At 49.0% G+C, this 19,666-nt stretch overlaps 10 protein-coding genes across 10 annotated transcripts; 5 read left to right on the top strand and 5 right to left on the bottom strand.

Annotated features, from left to right (window-relative positions):
- Positions 1-1,565: 1,565 nt before the first annotated feature.
- Positions 1,566-1,900, top strand: BT62DRAFT_1005399 (uncharacterized protein; the record flags this gene model as incomplete). The annotated part of the gene is made up of 3 exons (XM_043177148.1): positions 1,566-1,678; positions 1,730-1,814; positions 1,868-1,900. The coding sequence occupies 3 exons, from the start codon at positions 1,566-1,568 to the stop codon at positions 1,898-1,900; spliced, it is 231 nt and encodes a 76-aa protein (XP_043040496.1).
- Positions 1,901-1,922: 22 nt separating this feature from the next.
- Positions 1,923-3,218, bottom strand: BT62DRAFT_919507 (uncharacterized protein; the record flags this gene model as incomplete). Its single annotated transcript, XM_043184164.1, has 3 exons — positions 1,923-2,207; positions 2,266-2,586; positions 2,643-3,218. The coding sequence occupies 3 exons, from the start codon at positions 3,216-3,218 to the stop codon at positions 1,923-1,925; spliced, it is 1,182 nt and encodes a 393-aa protein (XP_043040495.1).
- Positions 3,219-3,463: 245 nt separating this feature from the next.
- Positions 3,464-4,934, top strand: BT62DRAFT_96495 (uncharacterized protein). The gene is made up of 3 exons (XM_043188752.1): positions 3,464-4,307; positions 4,359-4,720; positions 4,781-4,934. Exons 1-2 carry the CDS (start codon positions 3,548-3,550, stop codon positions 4,700-4,702), a joined length of 1,104 nt encoding a protein of 367 aa, XP_043040494.1. The 5' UTR covers positions 3,464-3,547; the 3' UTR covers positions 4,703-4,720; positions 4,781-4,934.
- Positions 4,935-5,064: 130 nt separating this feature from the next.
- BT62DRAFT_967752 (ATP phosphoribosyltransferase) lies at positions 5,065-6,528 on the bottom strand. Its single transcript, XM_043188878.1, has 7 exons — positions 6,429-6,528; positions 6,323-6,370; positions 6,238-6,273; positions 6,109-6,178; positions 5,672-6,027; positions 5,600-5,611; positions 5,065-5,548 (listed from the first exon to the last, which is right to left on the bottom strand). The coding sequence occupies exons 1-7, from the start codon at positions 6,430-6,432 to the stop codon at positions 5,166-5,168; spliced, it is 909 nt and encodes a 302-aa protein (XP_043040493.1). The 5' UTR covers positions 6,433-6,528; the 3' UTR covers positions 5,065-5,165.
- Positions 6,529-7,400: 872 nt separating this feature from the next.
- BT62DRAFT_967749 (alpha/beta-hydrolase) lies at positions 7,401-9,907 on the top strand (the record flags this gene model as incomplete). Its single annotated transcript, XM_043188877.1, has 5 exons — positions 7,401-7,999; positions 8,057-8,239; positions 8,297-8,398; positions 8,465-8,553; positions 8,613-9,907. Exons 1-5 carry the CDS (start codon positions 7,785-7,787, stop codon positions 9,905-9,907), a joined length of 1,884 nt encoding a protein of 627 aa, XP_043040492.1. The 5' UTR covers positions 7,401-7,784.
- Positions 9,908-11,312: 1,405 nt separating this feature from the next.
- Positions 11,313-11,785, bottom strand: BT62DRAFT_893711 (uncharacterized protein; the record flags this gene model as incomplete). The annotated part of the gene is made up of 2 exons (XM_043183155.1): positions 11,313-11,500; positions 11,563-11,785. Coding segments are annotated over 2 exons (411 nt in total), but the record flags the coding sequence as incomplete, so codon positions are not given.
- Positions 11,786-12,089: 304 nt separating this feature from the next.
- Positions 12,090-14,956, bottom strand: BT62DRAFT_96156 (allantoate permease). Its single transcript, XM_043188597.1, has 17 exons — positions 14,502-14,956; positions 14,317-14,452; positions 14,181-14,257; positions 14,018-14,130; positions 13,945-13,959; positions 13,857-13,888; positions 13,661-13,796; positions 13,595-13,612; positions 13,392-13,545; positions 13,257-13,342; positions 13,139-13,207; positions 12,893-13,085; positions 12,807-12,835; positions 12,731-12,749; positions 12,608-12,675; positions 12,318-12,558; positions 12,090-12,267 (listed from the first exon to the last, which is right to left on the bottom strand). The coding sequence occupies exons 1-17, from the start codon at positions 14,850-14,852 to the stop codon at positions 12,196-12,198; spliced, it is 1,809 nt and encodes a 602-aa protein (XP_043040490.1). The 5' UTR covers positions 14,853-14,956; the 3' UTR covers positions 12,090-12,195.
- A 428-nt stretch (positions 14,957-15,384) lies between these two features.
- On the bottom strand, positions 15,385-16,419 carry BT62DRAFT_1005391 (uncharacterized protein; the record flags this gene model as incomplete). Its single annotated transcript, XM_043177147.1, has 5 exons — positions 15,385-15,479; positions 15,536-15,831; positions 15,909-16,148; positions 16,197-16,281; positions 16,332-16,419. 5 exons carry the CDS (start codon positions 16,417-16,419, stop codon positions 15,385-15,387), a joined length of 804 nt encoding a protein of 267 aa, XP_043040489.1.
- A 50-nt stretch (positions 16,420-16,469) lies between these two features.
- BT62DRAFT_893430 (uncharacterized protein) lies at positions 16,470-17,317 on the top strand (the record flags this gene model as incomplete). The annotated part of the gene is made up of 4 exons (XM_043183141.1): positions 16,470-16,533; positions 16,590-16,686; positions 16,739-16,867; positions 16,921-17,317. 4 exons carry the CDS (start codon positions 16,470-16,472, stop codon positions 17,315-17,317), a joined length of 687 nt encoding a protein of 228 aa, XP_043040488.1.
- Positions 17,318-17,651: 334 nt separating this feature from the next.
- Positions 17,652-19,639, top strand: BT62DRAFT_96304 (uncharacterized protein). Its single transcript, XM_043188669.1, has 3 exons — positions 17,652-17,866; positions 17,917-19,371; positions 19,422-19,639. The coding sequence occupies exons 2-3, from the start codon at positions 17,921-17,923 to the stop codon at positions 19,510-19,512; spliced, it is 1,542 nt and encodes a 513-aa protein (XP_043040487.1). The 5' UTR covers positions 17,652-17,866; positions 17,917-17,920; the 3' UTR covers positions 19,513-19,639.
- The last annotated feature ends 27 nt before the right edge of the window (positions 19,640-19,666 follow it).

Genomic DNA, 19,666 nt, shown 5'->3' with positions numbered 1-19,666 from the left:
AAATAAGTCCGGATCACGATCCAAGTCAGCTGCCGCTGACTGGCATCGTATCTTCGAGTACGTTCTCGTACTCGCTCGGGATTGCTATCCCAACATTAGTAAACAACAATCTCAGTCTTCACCCGAACGGTTGTAAAAGACTGAATTGAATGTACCTGTTAGTAAAACAACGATCTAGGTAGTTATAAGCATTATATCAATGTGTGAAGTAAGTAAAGGCATACCTCGGTCTTCACCCAAATGGTTGTAAAAGACTGAGGTACGACAGGAGACGAAAAAAAGAAATATGGTAACGATCGCGAAACACTTGACTATAAATAGAGGGAATCCGAACGGTCCGACCATGGGCGTTGGCTGAACCTCTCGACATAATCACAGACCATCATCACCACCACCATAATGCCCTTCCAGTAAGCATTCTGTTAGACGCGTCTTTATCCCTTACTCACAATCTTCGCGGTAGCTTTCAAAGACCAAAAATCACACGTTTTGTCTTCGTCCACGCTTATTGCAGTCGGGAGCTGATAACTTCATCCGTAGATACGCACAAACGTAGGACAATCATTACCGGGCAAGTACAAAGAAGGCCGTGTGAAGGCTGACCTGTGTATCAGCTTCTTCTATGTGACCTTTGTCCATTTCAGGTCCCGTTTCTCCGTGCAACTGGGACATCATGTACATATCAGCTGAACAACCATCAATTTGTTGTGCCATAAGGAGGGAGAAGACGACGTCTTGATTTGGTCTATATGGATTTATACGCGTGAAAACGGTGCAAGGCTATGTATGTTATGTTCGACTCAAATCAAATCCTACAAAAAATAATACAGTGACGATGTTAGAAATGTGTGGTTGGTGGAATGACGCAAGAGTATTAGTAACAACATTTTGGATACAAGCGCGCCGGGGAAAATAAACGGCATAGCGCGGTGCGAAATTAATTCGCGTTCCTAGCAGCAGTGGTAAGCGCGCCCATGACAGTTCTCCAAGCAAGATCAACAACATCCCCACAAATCTGTCACGCTTAACCTGTCTCGAAATCATCTATGCATCAAGACGAGGTTTTTTTCCCTGCAGGTTCTTCCTCCACTCCATTCATATCTGGACCACCATTTTCAACAATCGCGGCCTTTCGTTTTTTTTTTTTTTTTTCGCTGAAGATTCTGACGTATGACGCTACTTTTAATCACAGGCTCATCAGTAGGTTCATCGGGGACACTGTCAAGGAATGAGAAAACATCGGCCATGGGAGTAGAAATGAAAGGGGTGTTATCTAAAATCATGTTAGGATGTCGCGTCCAGGAAAAAAAAAACACAATTCCGGACGAACCCCTTCCTTCTCTTCCGTTGCCATCATCTCATCCTCAGATGCAGATAAGGAAGAGCTAGAAGACCTTGGACATCTTCAGCTTACCCCGCCCGAAGCATTTTTTTTCTCATATGGAATTTTGACAGTATCACTGTGTTGAATGGGTTTGGCAGGAGGACCTTAGTGTTTTATTTAACGTCGTCGGTTGGGCCCGTCATTTTTGTTGACAAGTCTACGGGAAAGGATCTGTCCAGGGATGCACCTTGCGGAGATTCACTGCATTTTTCTCGCCATTGCGACTACGTTGGCTGTGTTCAACATTTCAAAAGCTTTGGATCCTGTCAATGGAGAGGATATCACGTTCATCAGGTATGATCAAGTTCTCTTCGCTCATCCATACCTAACTGAATGACACCTCAGTCATCCACAGCCATCTAGGTGTAAAATCGAGCCGAGGTCGAAGATGATGAAGGATATGGTTTCAGGACAGGCGGAGACGTTGAAGGTATGAACAATATACGTACAGATTGCGACATAACAAAGGAAAGCAACTTGTAGATCCTTATGGATCCAATGCTCGTCATTACGTAACGATAATTCACAAAACCTTCGGTCAGATCTCCTCAGACTGATACCCTCGCTCCGACGCGATGACACGCCTCTTCTCCATATCATCAACAGGACTTTCCTCCCTCTCAAGGACATGTCTAAGTTTCTTCACAGCTTCACCCCTTCCCGACCTTTCCAGCCGCTTGGACATGTAACGTATACGTTTCCGCTGTGAGGGTCTCGGTCCTGGGGTGTGCTTAGGGAATGTATACAGAAAAGAGGACAGAGGTATCGACGAAGATGACATGGGTGAAGACGGCGAGGTCGTCAAACCAGGGGTCGACATGTACTACGATAATCTTTGTGAGTCACAGAATTCAAAAGTGCCCGCAAGTTCAGAGACCCACCGAGTTCTCTACTTCTACTTCTACTTGGTCTTCGTCGTCGTCAAAATCAGGAATGGGGAGGACCGCCTTTCTGTGAAGGTACCGTGCAAAAGCATTCGATGGGTCGTTCCAGAGGTGCCGTGACATCTGCATGAGAGGATATTCGAATTTGTCCCTGGTTTCAGATGGCCCCAGGTCAGCGAGGGGAGAGATGAAGACGTCTCCTCGGGCGCGAAAAACATATGGTGCATTTCCGCGCCCTTTCCGGCGCTGGGTAATGGAGCGATCGTATGTGATGTGCACTTGAGTCGGTCGCTCATCTCGCGTTGAACAGGTGTGATACTAGCAAAGAAAAAAATCAGTTGAAGGCGGAGAAAAAAGAGCGGGGCGAGGCGCACATATATTATGCCACGGTCAAAATCTGGATGCTTCGCATCGGGCCATAGGTTCGCGAGAGTCAGCTCGTCCTCTGCCTCCCAGCGCCAAGGATCTTCTTCTTCCTCAGACGGTTCTTGCTCCTCCTCCGACCCACAAACAGACTCCCCATCCTTGTCATCATCAAAGTCCCAGTCCGCCTTGTAGCGATACGGATCCTTCGCGCTAGAGAGACGGATCCAAGGCTCACCCGAGCGAATAGTCGCCTGCCTGTACTTGGGCTGGTACATCACAATCTTCTTTCTGACCTCGAAAAAATGGCCCCTCTCCTCGTCTTCATATTGGTCCATGTCCACCATTTTCTGCATGTCTTCATGGTCTCCTCCAAACAGAAACGAGATGAGACATCGCATATGCTGGAAGGTATAGCTGAGTGGCACCTGGACGATGCGGTAAACACCCTCAGCTTCCCTTCGTGTCCCCGGCCTTATGAACTGGAATCGTAGGATAGCGTGCTGTGAAAAGGGCGTGATACCGGGTAGGGAGTTGAGAAGAGCAACAGTCCTTTTTCTTCCGAACGGGTTCGACGGAGAGTCCATCGGTCGGGACTGACAGCATTTGGAGCTCCGGGAACTTGAAGGAAGAAACGGATAGCTAGTACGGGGTGTTCTTGGAGTTTCAGGCGCATCTATAAGACGCCTTCGCTTTTCTGCACGATGTGAAGGAGAAGAAGAATCGCATGGGAAATGTTTTGGTGCCATGAAGTGGAAGAAACAAGAAAAGGAACAGAGGAAAATAGTTTTGTTGAATGGCGCGGTAACATGACAGTAACGTAGCGCGTCTAAATCACGTGAAAACGGTCACGTCACATATCCTTTCCTGTTTTGGTCGAGGAACTGCGTTTTCGACCTGGACCAATCCTTTTCGCATGCCTGAGCTTCCCCCCGAAATTGTGGATACAGTCATCGACCATCTACATGACGACAAGGCTGCTCTTGAGGCCTGTGCTCTCGTTTGCAAGAGCTGGTCGGTATCGAGCAGGTACCATTTGTTCGACGAACACGGTGTTTCTGTGAAGCCCAGCAACATTCAGGATTTTTTATCCGACATCTCCCACTCTCACTCGCTCTTGAGGGAGCACTTGAGACGCCTCACTCTGCGGACAGAATTCACATTCGGGCCATCACATACCATTGGGTGGAACGATGTATCCGTGTCGCTGCCTTATCTTCCCAAACTCACCTCTCTGCATTTCCATTCCCAAACTCAGCACATACAGTTTTCCTACCGTGTTATACCCTTCATAATCTCAAATAGAACACTCCAAAACATCACCCATTTAGAGGTCGTCAGGACATCGGTTCAAGCGGCTGAGGATATCATATCCCTGATTTCTCTATTCCCCAGATTGCAGGAGGCTCAATTTTCTCGTGTCCATTGGCGGAGCTGTTCTTCGCTAAACTCCTTACATGGCCCCGCTTTTCCCTTGCTCAAGCACCTGGGCCTGTCCCACGTCCGGAGTCCCGGTGAGCTGATAAGTTGCCTTTCTCGCCTGGACCCTGTCCCCCTGTTACCCCGCGTCGATGTGGGGCATATCGATACCCCAGATACACCCTCTGTCAACCGATACCTGCGGACCCTGGGACCCTTCCTCGACACGTTTTGTGTCGGCCTCAATGACGGAAATAGTGCGTTGCTTTTACGCTTTAGAAAAACCGAGCATCTTAGTGTTACACCAGACACGACCCTTGACTTGAGTCGGAACACATCGCTGCGCTGTTTACGTCTCCTCGAATGCGAACATGTAGACCCGGCCTCGAATTTGGCGAGAGTTTTGCGGAACGTCAAATCCACCCATCTGGAAATCATCGCTTTGGACATTCAACGCTGGTATTTGAGCAGTACGGCAGCGGATTGGGAGGCATTGGACCAATATCTGTTAGAGCTGTGGGATATGCTGCGGCTCAGGGCTGTATATATCGTAACTGTGGGATTCGCTGACTTTTCACGGAAGCTACCACGTTGTGAGGGACAGATTATCTTGCGTGTCAAGACCTCTGCTCAAATTTGGGCCTGCTTCTGATTTACTGTAACCCGCTAGGTACTCCCGTCCATTTATATGTCGCTCCTAGGCCCCATTCTAAGTCTATTTTTGACCTAGGTTCCATCTGAGCGATCGGTTCGGCGCTCAAGTCAACTCGTCTAACCATACGTACAATACATTGGGCGTGTGTCGGTTCCGAATATTCCGCGGAGAAACATACACATGTCCTACGGAACTCGACATGATGATTATCAGCTACGTGTGCTCCAGTAGAAGGTCCGCACACCCTTTGAATTGTGGGGATCATAGCTCCTCTGAATTTACCTGGTGCTTACCGCGTTTTCGACTCTCGAAAGCAGAGTATATGATCGGTATAACATTCTCAGCTAATGCGTACCAGGGTCTACTTGTTTCTTTGTTCACTCTTTAATTCTATAACCGCGTTCTAAGTATAGCTTAATACTATGAATGTTAGGCTGAAATCTAGTAAATGCTCGACGAATCAGACTCTACAATTGTCCAGGCCGAAAATCAATATATCTTCTGCACCGATCTTCATCAACTCGTCCATGATATCGGCTATCTTCTTCTTCTCGACCATACTGCTCACTTCTACCCAACCCTCTTCTTCCAGAGGTGCGATAGTGGCAGCTCGTCGCCCGGGGGTAATAGCGACAGCTTCGGGCACTTTATCCCTGCTTATATTATATTGGCAAATGGCGTATTTGCTCGCTGCGACGACTCCTGCAATCCGACTCGTGATTTGGGAAATGAGAGGATCAAGAGCAGGATGTTTAGGAACGGTCGACTTGATGAGGACGGCTTCTGTATCGAGAACAGTTGCAATTGCGTGCAAGCCTGCCGCACGCATTGTATCTCCGGATTCTGTGTAACGTAAGCGAATGCAGAGTTTCACATGGGTTTCTTTTAGCTTACCCACGAGATCAACTAGAGGGGGGGGAATCGATAAGCCCGAATTGAGTTGGCGAAGGGGGAAGGAAGACCTACCGATTCCGTCCGCCAGACCCAGGGCACACGCAGCCTCTACGCTCCCACCCACATACTCTATGTGAGTCTGCTTCTCCCCGTCGAGCCCAAGGTCCGCATCCAGCTTCCCGAAATACTCACCTGCGAGAACTTCGAAACTCGTCACGACACGTTTTCCCGCGAGGTCCTGCACGTGTTTGATGGGCCCCGCTTCGGGAACCTGGACTTGAAGTTTGCATTTGCCGAATCCGAGGTGGAGAACTTGGGTGACGTGTTCTTGCATCTTGGCCTCGAGGATGACGTCGTGGCCTGTTATACCGAGATCGACATTGCCTTGTCCGACGAAGGAGGGAATGTCCGCTGCGGGAAGAAAGACACTGGGAAAGAGAGAGGGGGGGGGGGGAAAGTGGTCATTATTTCTAGGTTACATGAAAGGTTGGCGGGGGGAAAAGTTTCACAGTGCAATCGGGTGGTTCTTCACTAGACAGACATCGAGTCGATCGTTTCTCCGAAACTGTATGTCGGCGCCTGGAATAAGACATATGAGTCAGCCGCGCCTCGATAGCTTTGCTGAACAGAACGCGCACCGGCCAATATAGAGAGACATTTATCATAGAGCCTCCCTGGATATACGTTCCGTGAGGCGGTCTTTATCAAAACATGGTCAATCACCTTTTTTCGGGATCGCGAATAGTAGACGCCCATCAATGCTATCTGTGTCTGTGTGATTGAGATTAGTTGCGTATATATATATCTATGAATGGCTGGCATCACGAACTCATATTGTTGGACAGGTTCTGAGAAATGGTCGAGACAGGAAAAAAAACGAGCGATCTGACAGAATCAAGTCCCGTACAAGATTGACAAGGATTTTTTTCTGAGATCGGAAAGGAGACGGAGATCGATGAAGGATCAGTGGCTGTACCCAGTAATATTGATGTTTGTCTCGAGGGTACCGCACAACAAACGGGATACACTGATAACCTATGCCGAATCCGATATCGATTGCTCTTTTTCTTCTGACGCTCATGCTAGTTTCGTCTGCTGTTCGTTGTAATCATCTCACTCTCCCACCCCTCCCCCCCTAGCTCGGCTGAGCCTCTTACTTTTGTGGGCCTGGGTCGATCAGTCTTCGCAGGGAACCCAATGAATGAGCTTGAGGATCGCCTCAGGATCCAAACCTTGTGTGGTTCCCATCCTTTATACTTCTGATAGCTCTGCACGAGGAACATGCTTTGATGAACCGCTGGTGAAATCGCGGAGTCAGCTTTCGGGGGGGGGGAGCCGCTTTCAGGGCCCCGGCGGTTCACTCTCACGGCATGATTTGCTAGCGTTACTAGTAAGCCCTTTTCTCATTCTGAAATGCACCAGTCCATGATTTACGTGTAACAGTCATAAGAGTTTGTCTGTGTATCGCGCCTAAGGCGCCTATTTGTCGTTTTACCAATATTATTTTCATATCGGATCATGATTGGCAAAGCGACTTGGGCTTTGGAAGTTGCATGTTTTTCGACGTGAGCCACAAAGGTATGATGATGGTTGCTGACTTGCTCTGGATCATCAGTGGGTTCCGCGGGATCTTGACGACTCACATGCACAGTTCCCAGGGTTCTATTCGTGGCCCTCGTCTATTGGTATGTTTTTTGGTTACATTGCCTAGATGTTGATGTTCCATCGTCGTAGCCGTCTCTGCTGCGAAGCCTCCCTGTCATTGGCCCCGTGGACGGAAGAGTGTCACTTTGTGTGTATTCAATGTATGCGTCACCACCACCGGTCACGGCCGCGTCATTTCCTGCAAAGGGGGTGGTCGAGGCCGGGCAGTGCACTGCAGATGATTGCATTGATCGATCTCGTCTGTTCTCGTCCATTCTGCGGGTTTTCTCACTAGGGTAGAACCGGGGTCATCACGTGTGATCACTGATGCTTCGATCTGGTTGCCTATCTGAGACAACTTGTAAGATTTTCGACACTGTTTCGCTCAATTCATGGAGCTGCTCCGTGAAGATTGGCCAATGCCGAGCTTCCCAACCGCGCATACAAATTCTCCCGATCTTGACGTCCTTTCCCTTGTCTTATAATCGCAACCGTCCCCCTCCGTCTTCCCCCTTCATTTCTTCTTATCCCTACCTTTTGCATGCCTATCGCCCAGATGCATTGCAAGGCTTCATTGCCTCAGGTGCAACACATACCACTACAAACTACCTTTCATGGCGTGCAGCATGCGGTTTCAACGCCTGACGCCCAGGTTCATCAGTATCGCGGCATTAAATATGCCGCTATACCCGCCCGTTTTCGCCAGTCCAAACTTTTCTCTTCCTACAAGCCCGTAACGGATGCGACAAAATACGGGTAGGGTTTTTTTAAAGATGTTGTTGTTTCATATTGTGTGCTCACGGACGGCTGTAGATCTATATGTCCTCAATACAAAAGCAGGAAAAGCTTCGAAGAGGCCATCTTTGGTCTCAGCGACGATGATATACCCAAGCAGTCCTTGAAGCAAAATGAGTTCGAGTGCCTCAACGTGAACATCACCACGCCCGCTGGTCTTACCCCGCACTCCCGTTTACCTATTATGGTGTGGGTGCACGGGTGAGCCTCGTGACCAGTTTTCAATGAGCCCAGGTTACTTATGATGATTATCGTCAGAGGGGCTGACAGAGGCACTGGCTCCAGCTGGGTCTACGACGCGGGTGCATTGGTCCATCGTAGCATTCGCATAGGCAAACCGATTATCATGGTCACATTCAAGTAAGATCCGGATGTTCTTTTTTTTTTTCGCCAACTTCTCTCTCTGATGGATCACATTACTTTTAGTTTTCGGCTTGGCCTTCTTGGCTTCGCTGCCGGTCCCATGTTACGTGAAGACAACAAATCTGCGGGCGATGAGGGTGTGGGAAACTATGGTCTGTCATTGTATCAATTGTCCCCTCATTTCTGTGTTCGTTGACGTTTATCAATTTAGGCCTACGCGACCAACGTAAATTACTTGAATGGCTTCACCACTTTATTGGAGATTTTGGCGGCGATCCTAGCAATATAACATTGTTTGGGGAATCGACGGGAGCGGCTGATATCGTATCTCACCTCTTGTCTGAGGCCAATGAATCAAGACCTCTTTTCCAGCGAGCAATAGTCCAGAGTGCGATCCTGGAACCTAACGCTCCGGACGTCTCAGCCGCAGGATGGCATCTGTCTAGACTCATGTCAGCACTGCACGTCACTACAGTCGAACAGCTCCGCACCATCGATGCCGACAAGCTCTTCGCGTTTGGCCAGACTCTTCGCAGCGTCGACGACGGTGTCTTCTTCCGCCCGGGATGGAGAGCCTACTTTCAACCAGACGATGCGCACCTCCGAGACCACCATCTGTTCTCTGACCTTCTTTCAGTGCACAAGATGTCCAAAAGGCCGTCGCGCTCGCCCCATCCGAACGCCGGCCCGAACACTTTCCATCCCCCAGCGAACCTTCAGCCTCTCATAATAGGTGACTGTGCCTCCGACTCGCTCGTGTGGTCACTGCACGCCGCCCAATGGACGGCCCCCGCGGTCGTGCGCCGCATCAAGGCCGTCTGTCAGTCCCTATCCAAAAGCTCCAACCTCATGCACGCCTATGACATCTCCTCATACACCTCCGACGACGAGGTCGTCGAGCGCGTCCTGGACTTGATCAACGACGCCCGTGTCGCATGGCCCACCGAATGCGTAGCCCAGTCCGCTCGGCGTGATCGCGGTGGCCATGGGGTCTGGCGGTACGTCTTTGACCAAGACGGCCCGACCGTCAACCTCCCGCACCACGCCGTCGACCTGGTCTACCTCTTCGACAACGTCCCGCTGCCTGAATCCGTCCGGTCGCCTTCGTCGTCTATGATGTCCATCGATAGCGGGTTCTGCGACTTTGACGATGTGGATGAGGACGATGACATGCTGGGGAGCACCAGCAGCAGCAGCGACGAGGAAGAGGAGGAGGGGTGTTCGTGGATGCAGCCGTGTGTCGACCAGTGGTCGTATACGCACGTCAGGGATACGATGCAGGAGAGATGGATCGCATTTGCCTACGGCGAAGCGCCGTGGAATGACGAGAAGGTGTTTGTGTTTGGGCCGGAAGGCGAGTCGGGGGAACGCTCGGCTTGTATCTTTGATGGGAGGAGGAGGAAGCAGGCGTGGAGGGAGGCGTTCGAGCCGCTGGGGATGCAGATTATACAAAAAGTTGGCGGGGAGCTGAGTAGGGGCCCGCCGTTGAATATGAGGCCGTATTAGACATCTCTCTCTCTCTCTCTCTCTTTTTTTTTTTTAAAAATCCATTTCACATCATATCATACACGCATTCTGGCCTGGCATTCATATTATTGTATTGACATCGATTTTTTTTTTCTTTCGTTTTTGGTTTATTTTGGGTTGGCGGAGCCATTTATACTTGGCGGCGTTCTGTGATTGTGTTGCATCCGTACTCAAAAATCATTGTAATAAAAGGTGCCACTGAGACCGGCTCACTGGTTTGGGAAAAGGAATTGGGGCATAGCATCCCACAATCTCTTAACATACTTCAACTTATTGGGCACTAGTACATACTCTTTACCAAACACCCACTTTCAAGCAGGGAATGCTCCGACAAAACAGAAATCTAAATGCTTTGCGCTAAGAATACAATGAATGATAAAGGTTGCGAAAAGTGTAATCAATACAACTAAGTAATCTGTCCATCAATGATGCCGATATAAAATGCTCATCAAATCGTAGCCGTCAAGGCACTGGCAACATCCACTGTGTTGGTGCTGTCACTGGCAGCAGCAGTCGTAGTACCTGTGGAAGCACTCTGGAAGCTGAAAACGAATCCGGCGCTCGTGGAGGAGGAAGAGGAGGCAGTGGCGATGACTGAAGTTGCAGATGCAGATGCGGAAACGACACTGCCAACTGAGGCGGATGCAGCACCAGTCACAACAGCAGAGGAAGAAGCTCCCACAACAGTCGCAGCTGAAGAGGCTGCAGCGGTCGCGGATGCGGATACTGCATCCGAACTGGCTTCGACGAAAACGCCAGAACATGAAGGCAATTCCGTCATCACTAGCATCGTCACTACCGAGACGATGTTGACGGTCGCAACACCGTCGGCACCCGTGGTGGTCGATGTGCTGGGACCAGTCACGGTGGAAACAGCGGCGGCGGAGGTGATGGTCGCAGAGCTGTTAGAAGCTGCGGAGGTAATGACGCTGGCACTCGAGACCGAAGCGCTTCCGGTCGCTGACACAGAGGTGACTGATGCTTCGGTGGCAGCAGATACCGAGGTGCTGCTGAGGGCGGTCTCGCTTTGACGACGGAGCAAGCTGGGAGTGGCGGACGCTGCTTTGAGAATGATGGTGGAAGATACTGCAGCGTCGTTGTTCACAGCCGAGACGGAAGCGGCGGCTCCTGTTGCAGTCAGGGATGCAGCAGCAGCTGTGGAAGCAGAGGCGTTCTCGGTGGTGCTATCTGCGCCATCGTCCTCTCTGTCATCACACCCATCTGAATCATCACCATCGTCAGAACTTGCACTGGTCGTCGCAGAGGCAGAGGCCGCGACAGACGTGGCGGCCGCTGTCTCGGTGGGGGATGCAACTGTCGAGGCGGAAGAAATGACCGAATTGGAACTGGCTGAAGCGGAGGACGTCGAGTTCGACCCATCGATCCCACCTGTGACCCCAGTGGCCTCGATACGCGCCAATGCGTCAGATTCACTGTCACAGGATAAACTCGTCCCTGCAGAGTTTACCAGGGGAAGGGCGAAGCACGAGGTGCCACTGGCGCACTCAGTGACCTCCCAGGCTGATGATACACATTGTGCGAATCCGCCATTAACACATGCCTGATCACCAGCTAAAAAAAAAAACACAAGCTGTCAGAAGAAGTAAGAAAAAGAACAAATGAAAGAGACGCACTAGTACAAGAATCGTTGGCAGAGAGAGATGCAAATTGGGCATTCAGCTGTTGTGCTTCCAGGCCGTTGGAAGTGGTAAAGCTTGAGGAAGATGAGGAATTTGAAGTCGAGTTCGAGTCTGCTCGGACTGACAAAAATCCAAAGCCTGTGGGCGCAGCACCAACCGATGCCAGGCGACAAGCGATAGTGGCAACAAGGACAAATGAAGATGAACGGGCAACCATGTCGAAAGACTTTTAACGGATGGAAGAGATCGTAGGTCGTTTACTAGAGCACCGGGCTCGTTGGAAGAAGGAAAGAAAGAAAGTGGGGATGGTCGTAAGTCAAAGGAGTTGAATATGCTAGCAGAGACATCAGGCCTTATATACGCTCAGATTGCAAAGAACAATAAGCAATAATAAGTACAAGGCCGTTGACGTTAACGTTGCCACCCCTTTTCACCGGTGATAATCCGGCATTGTGGCTATTTTTGAGCCGCAGTTCTTTCCAGGGTTAGGGTTTCCTTTAGAAGATCACATCATGGAGTCGTGTTGCGAGGCTCAAAAAGAAAACGCTTTGTATTCGTGCTGCGAGAGCTCCACGGTGACCGTAACATCTACCGAATTTATCCCAGCATCTCCAAAGGCCCCAAATTCTAGTGGGCAAATCTAAAATTGAGCCGTCTATTCCCTATATCAGTGGTAGTTTCAAGATAATGTTTTCTCTCCTGAGATGACTGGATCAGTACGTAAAGTCTCCAAAAACCAGCATATTTACCTGTGGCGTCATTGCATTCCAGATCCTATCCCGTTGACGATTGCGATAGATGTAATATGCTTTCGTTCCCGGATACATGATTAACATGTTGAAGCAGCAGATAATAATCAAAATTTTGTTTCCCCGCCGGTCTAGGGTCAACGTCAGCTTCTGAACCGTAGAATGGAAACAATTCCTACACTTCGGCGAGTCATCCGTGCGGTATATCTGCGCCGATATGATGCCCGATGCTTGAACAAACCTGAGGGCGTTTAGTCCGGAACACATGGGAACAAGAAAAGCATGCGTACATGTTGTACAGTGATGCGTTGACAGTCCTGCTAGCTACTGCACCGGAGTTTCTAGAACACCATCCCACCTGCAAGCCAAATGTCAGGAAGGACGAAAACGTCACTCAAAGAGAAGAGAAACACCTGTATTGGATGTGTATAGCTGGGGAAGTATACTAGCGTCAATGACGATAGCAGAAACGGAAACTTTCTGACGTACGGATATGACAACAGGCCCGATGCCAGTCCCTGTAATATTGCGCTTGCTTAAAAGAATATACTATACACACAAGGAAGAGAACGAACAAAGTACAGCCATTGGCTCGAATCCGGAAGACAGTATATTGCTACCAGAAAAGGAAGGGTCCAAACGTCTTCAGCCATTGCTACAAACGAGCGATCATTGACAGTTTCGGAGACCAGTGTAATACCGAAGTTAGTTATCATGCCCGCGACAGTCGATGGAATTGCAAGAAGATTGGACTGGAACGTGTTGAACCTACACTGTGTTAGCACGATTTCCTGCGAGATAGACTATTCGCATGGACAAACCCAATATGACGGAGAGATAAAGTAAGATAAGTGCTCGGCGGAGAAGTGGGGATACCGAACATGAGGCCTCTGGAGTTTGACGTTATAACGACAGACTCATGCGAGAAGGTAAACTCACATGAAATATAGAGGCCATAAATCATAATCACAAACTGCAATCCAGAGGCGTTTGAGTGTTAACCCTTCACGATTATGCATGTCACCCTGGTTACTCCATGAGATGAAGACTCCGCTGGGCCTAAGAGAAGCAAACCTTCGTAGGATCATCCCGAAGAATGCGTGTCACAGCAATCGTCTCTTCCCTTTCGGTGAACCATCCTTTGGGACGGAACCATGTCTTTGATTGCGTAGGAGAGGGCGGCATTCTAAAGAACGTAGCTATCCCAATGATCAGGGTGATCAGACCTCTGCAAAAAAGGTAAGTGCCGGCCCGAACGATCGTCGTGATCCACGCACTCAAAAAGAAACAACCATCTAACAAGCAGTTAAGGCTATTTACGGTGTTACGGCATACTAACTTACCTCCAGCCAGCTCTTCCCAGGATACCTCTCATGTGGAGAACGCCAAAGGCTATGAAACTGGCAACGATGGTGCACAAATTGGAGGACATCCAAAAGAGGGCCAGACGAAAGGGAAGTTCATTTTTCGTGTAGAAGTCTGCCATGGGTCACTCATGTAAATGACAGGAGAAGTGATCATATACAACGCAAAACTCACATGACAAGTAGAGAATGAGATCCGGAATAAACCTTTATTCAGATATTTAAAACTTTTGAAGGTAAACATAGATGTCGAACGAGCGTACCCGCCCTGAATGAATCTGTTATAATTGAAGAGTTATGAGTATTACATTACAACAGAAGAAAACAGACATATACCCTAACAATGCCCGGCATAGGAAAAATGATGTCCTCCCACTTAGCCAAAATTGCGCAATTGTTACGATAGACCATAAAACCATCTGAGTCGGAATCCAACGATCTGGTCCCACCTGGATATGTATCATCAACCGGAGAAAGTGAATATTCTGCGCCGCCTTACTCGCTTTGAAACAAGTTGAGAAGGCAGTTCCGCACAGAGAAAGGCCAACTTGAATATCGAATTTCCCCAGTTGTAATCTGTATAGGTGAAAGTCTGAGCCGTATCCCACAGTCGTGGGAGAATATATTTCACTCGCCATTAGTGGTTAAACCGAGGTCAGGCAGAAAGTTATCGGTATTTGCTTGACTAAGGTTATTTCGATCCAGGTTCAAGGCGGAGAAGCTGATGGCAGCCCAAAGCATGACCTTCCAATCAATCTTCCGGACCAGGGCCTACGGACGAGAGTTAAATTCGGGTGGCAAAAGCACGAAAACAATGTACCTTCTCCTCGAGGTATGTCCACCGCGCATTAGGGTCAAACCGATGTCTGTTCTCGTACTCCTTCTTGGGCCAATAATGAGGGGCCAACTCCGGATCATCGAAGACGGACCGTTTCGTAGCTATTGCATCCAGTTCTTCATTCTTGCGGCGCCGGAAGACATTCAAAAATTTGAAAGGCTCCGGCTCTCCATCGACCAAGTCGTCAGTTAGCGGGGTATCTTTCTTCGTATCCACATCCTTGGAAAGGGAATACAGTGATGTTGTAGGGCTTGGAGGCAGCGCCTCGGGAAGTGACGTCTTGGACGAAGTAGCCATAGTGGAAGAACACAGACAATATGGCGCATGGGCCATTTCTTCCCATTTATACCTTCCTTCGCTATCAGGATAAGAGTTTTTGGTCCTAGCACCTCATACGTTAGCCTACTTGCACCTTCGGGTTGCCATTAACCATACAATGCCGATTACGCTGTCAGACACCTTAATGGCGACATTGCTTGACTGCGGCTTTACTGAGGCACTATAATTGAATCAGGTCGGATTGGATGAATCCGGACAGCAGTGGATGCACCTTGTGAAATTGGGAAGATTTGCACGCGGTGTTATTGATATCTATGGTTTCGTCTAAAGGCTGGAAATCGGGGACTCTTGGAAAAAGAGATATTCACGAACGCATGCCACTGGCCTTTTGGTCGGAAAGGTCTGGCGAGAAGCGGCCTAGGTTGAGATACGCAGCGGAGGAGCAATATGAGTATACAATATATGAGAAAATCGTCTGTCTGACGAATCGAGGCACGAAGCATACTTTGCGCAGTGGCTTGGTGTTGCGTGCATTAATAGCAAGAATTTATTCCTCAAGACACTTCATCAGTGTCCACGATCGCCCTCAGTAGATCATCTGGCGACGGTTTGGCAGGGACGGCGTCCCCAAATTCCCACGCAAGAACGTTGCAGTGGTCAGTTCCATGGCCGCAATCTTCACTGAATGCAGTGCGAACCGTTCCTTCAGGTATAGTAGAATAAATTCAGCAGCTGACGGTGCAAAGAACACAATCCGCCATGGCCCAGTCGATTCTCGGGTACGATCTTCTTTAAATACTGAAGGAAAGTAGAGTTGCCCTGGGTCTCGTTCACCTTGAGTGAACACAAAGAAACTCCTGCGCCGCCAAGGATGCTAGGAAGGGTGTCACGAATCTTGTCACCAGTGAGATACAGTAATTTCGTAGGACGAGGCCGTTCTGCAAGAATGAACTTGGCGAGCTGCTCTGCTGTCCCGGACGATTCTCCATGGATATCGGCATTGGGCGTGGTGGAACGTAGTGTTGAGGCAAGCCTTCCCGACAGCATAAAACGGAAGTTCTGTCGCTGAGTTTGAGAACCAAATTTCGGGCAGGTAATCGCGACACGTACCGTCCTTTGCTGCACCGTTCATATTGTCTCAGGCATCGCATGAGCGCACGCTGATCATGATAATTCCGCCAAAATCGCCCTGCGATATCGAGTGCGTTGTGGGTATAAACAGAAGATCCTTCTTCAACGGACAGGATTCGATGTCTCGTCCCGAACGACGGACCTATTCCTTTGTTCGGTAGCCGTCGATGTAGCGATAACAAGAGGAGAATATTGTGATACTCTGCTCCGCCAGTTTTCCTATTTCTACTGAGATTCGCCACTTGCAGAAAAGAAGAGGTGACACACCCGTTCCCAGGTCCTTGTCGAGTCCTAACGGATTTCGCCGTTACCGATGCGAGTTCCTTGATATCGGTGAGCACCGTCTCGAGTACTGGAATCGAGGAAGGTGTATAGTTTGCTGCAGCAAAGACGACTTTGTACCCGTCTTGAGTTCCATCAGAGGACGGTGTCGGTTCACGAAGGAAGTGGATGTCATGGCAGGGACAACGTGACTTTGATCCTCGACCATCACGACGTCTAGCGCCCTTACTCACCGCTCTCGTTGCTTCCTTTCGGTACATGTCCAATATCAATGATTCTGACTCTGAGGACGAAGACTATGTTCCACCGGCTGGTGATGTCGGTACGCCCTTGATCAACGTACGGTGACGGGAGTCTCAGCTCATTGTGCTGCAGCAGAGTCCGATTCTTCAGACACAGAAAGGGACATTAAACGTCGTCGGACAAGTTCTCCGAAACCCCTTGCAGTAGAAACAGACGACACGGCTCAGAAACAGTGTGTGCATCTACCCATGCACTTCATTCTGCCTTAACCTCAGGGTTTCCAGGGCTCGCAATGCCTTGTGGACGAAGTTTCAGGAATCCGTAGCATCGACTTCGACAACAGCGCAGCAAGAAATGCCAAAAAAGATGGTCAAGGTGGAGAAAAGATATCTCTTTGCAGGCGAGAACGTCGTGTACGGCCACTGCCCATACCTCTATGGTGCTTCACCCTTACTGAATGCGACAGAGAAGTAGTTGAAGTCCCTGAAGACTCTCAAGATGCAAAGAAATGGCCGTTATTTTCTGAGTCTACGGAGGACTTTGGCGCTACTATTGAATCACCACTTCCCGCTTCCAAACCTGTACCTCCGAAAAAGAAACCCGGACCAAGAAAGGGAAAGCTCTCCTTGAATGACCTGCCTGGTCCCTCTAAACAGAGACCCAAAAAGCTCACGACACTTGATAAATCTGCTATGGACTGGCGCAGTCATGTTTCTGCAGAACCTTCCAGTTTCAAAGATGAGTTGGATGCAAATCGACGGGGAGGAGGCTATCTTGAAAAGATTGAATTCTTGGAAAGAGTTGGAGAGCGGCGAGAAGGAGCTCTTGAAGCCAGCAAAAGCAGTAAACGGCGTAGAGGGTAATTGCTTCCATTGTTCTTGTCCCTTCTTCGCTCTGAGAGACCGCTTTCAGATAAAAGAATATCTTGCATGTCCTCCTGCACCCTGTCTAGATGCACTAGATGGAGTTGCCCCCGCTTTCCTCCCTTTACCCGCAGAAATCTCAGGTTTGATGGTCGTGCTTGCTACAGAGGGAGAATTCGAGAAGGTAGCATTTAGGGTAACTATTTGTCTATCTTTCGTTGATAGACGCCATTTAAAGATATCACAATGATGTGCAGTAAAAGCATTATCGACATACTATCGACAGCCCCTCAAATGATGCATAACCTCGTACCTAACCTCTGTCGGACAGGGCAGGGTAACCTCGTTCGAAATTTCACCACGCCACGCCCTGAATCCTGAATCTTGAATCGGTTTTATTGCCAATCAATCGTTGATTCGAGTCAGGTGACGAGCATCAGTCTAGGTTCTTTTCTTTGCTCTCTCTTTGTCTTTATCGACCTCCAAGGACCGACAGTATTTCCCTCCATAGTCCTATATCTGACGCTCTAGTTACATATCGTTGCACCCGTAAGTATTCCACATTGCTTAGATACATGCGTTTTAATTGTCTCTTTTAGATCCATGTTGCCCAGCTCGGGGAACACACTTCCTGCGCTGGCAGATGTCGAAGAACTCAAACGCTCCATCTTGGATGTGTTGCGTGATGGGTCTTTTCTATCTGAGATGATCCTTGATGAACTCTCTCTGTTCCGTTCACAAATCCCACTCTATGATGCAGAGATTCTGCGAGTTAATAGTGTCTTGAGGACGCTCAGAGCTTCCAAGGAGACGATCGATGAGTGTTCACGACTTCATCAGTCTTCTCTTTCGCCTATCCGCATGCTACCCGCGGAAGTTCTCGCTGCCATATTTGAGGACGCATGTCGCGCCACATCTGCAGGCTCCGAGTCGGAACCAGTTATCCCCACTGTATTATCTTCAGTGTGCTCGTATTGGCGTAAAGTTTGTCTTTCAACGCGCATTCTTTGGACGCATATCACCGCCTATCATCGTATCCGACCGGACAATTCCTCTCGGATCGCTCGTCGCATAGATCATTACCAGTCATTGTCTTCACCGCTCAGCCTCACCTTCCATCTTACAGCGTCATATAGGAAAGAAGACTATGACAAGACATTTCCGGACGGCAGCAGGTTCGCTTCCATTTGCGATGCTATTGCAGTACCATCCGTTTTGGATCGGTGCCACTCCATCCGTTTTACCATGAACAGTCGAGGAAGGTTGCTATTCAATGCTATTAAGCATCAACTCCCTTTGTTAAGGTCTCTCGAAATCAAATCTGTCGGGTCTGCTGGGACTACCTGTCCCTGGGCGATGTGTCAGAACGCATCAAATCTCGACCGTCTTCACATCCATGGATCAGTCAATGCATTCCGAGTCCAGTTGCCAAGTCGAAATCAGATCACCACGCTTTTTCTATCTGATACTCATTCGTCTATGTTAAAGATATTCCCCAAGGCCATACGTGCCACCCTCGTCGACTGTCTATATCGTGCTTCTAGCTCCGACAAGTCCGTTTCTTTGGCCCTTGAATCCCTCACGCTGACTAACACGTTACTCGAGCCTATCATCAGCGATCCATCCGTTTCATTTCCCCGCCTCTCCTCCTTGGAACTTGTGTCAAGACCCCACTCAAACTCAGCCGTACCTACATTCCGGGATGACCTTAACAATTCCTTATGGCAACTCTGCCACGGCCCGAATCCTTCTCCTATTACATCCCTCACCCTTACCGAAGTTTCCTTCACCGATGCCCAGGTTTGCCGCATGCTTAAATGCATACCACATCTCAAGCATCTCTCCATCGTCGAAGCAAATGAAAGAAGACCCAATTGCTCCCCCATCATATCAGAGATATTAGTCGCTTATCTTTATGAACAAGCAAAGCTGGAAAATTTGAAGTTGGTATGGGCCCCCAGCGTTCTCAAGGTTTTATCTTCGCTGGATGATTACCGCAAGGAAAATATCGTGATGAACATGGTTGAGCATCATGCTTACACGGGCTTGCTCAAGTCAGTTGTTGTCGGGCTTCGTAACGGGGTCAAGCTAAGTGCGTGGACAGTGGAACGGTTGAAACTACTAAGAAGGCGGAGAATCCAAGCAACGCAGTGGTAGAGGTCAATCTGAAAAATGACGCATGCTTTCCTTTGTAAATCAGAGGTTTGGCCCCCCACTTGTTGACCGTTTCACGAACACGGAATAAAAAGAATATACTTTTTCACTTTGATCGAAATGTTTTCGATATATCACTGGAATCGAGAAAAAATACAATACAGTTACATGGGCAAGTAAGAAAAAGAGCACTGT

The sequence above is a fragment of the Guyanagaster necrorhizus genome (assembly GCF_019112545.1).
Source record: "Guyanagaster necrorhizus MCA 3950 unplaced genomic scaffold BT62scaffold_11, whole genome shotgun sequence".
Classification (NCBI taxonomy): domain Eukaryota; kingdom Fungi; phylum Basidiomycota; class Agaricomycetes; order Agaricales; family Physalacriaceae; genus Guyanagaster; species Guyanagaster necrorhizus.
Note: the sequence above shows the minus strand (reverse complement) of the source record. Positions and strands in the feature narration are given on the sequence as shown.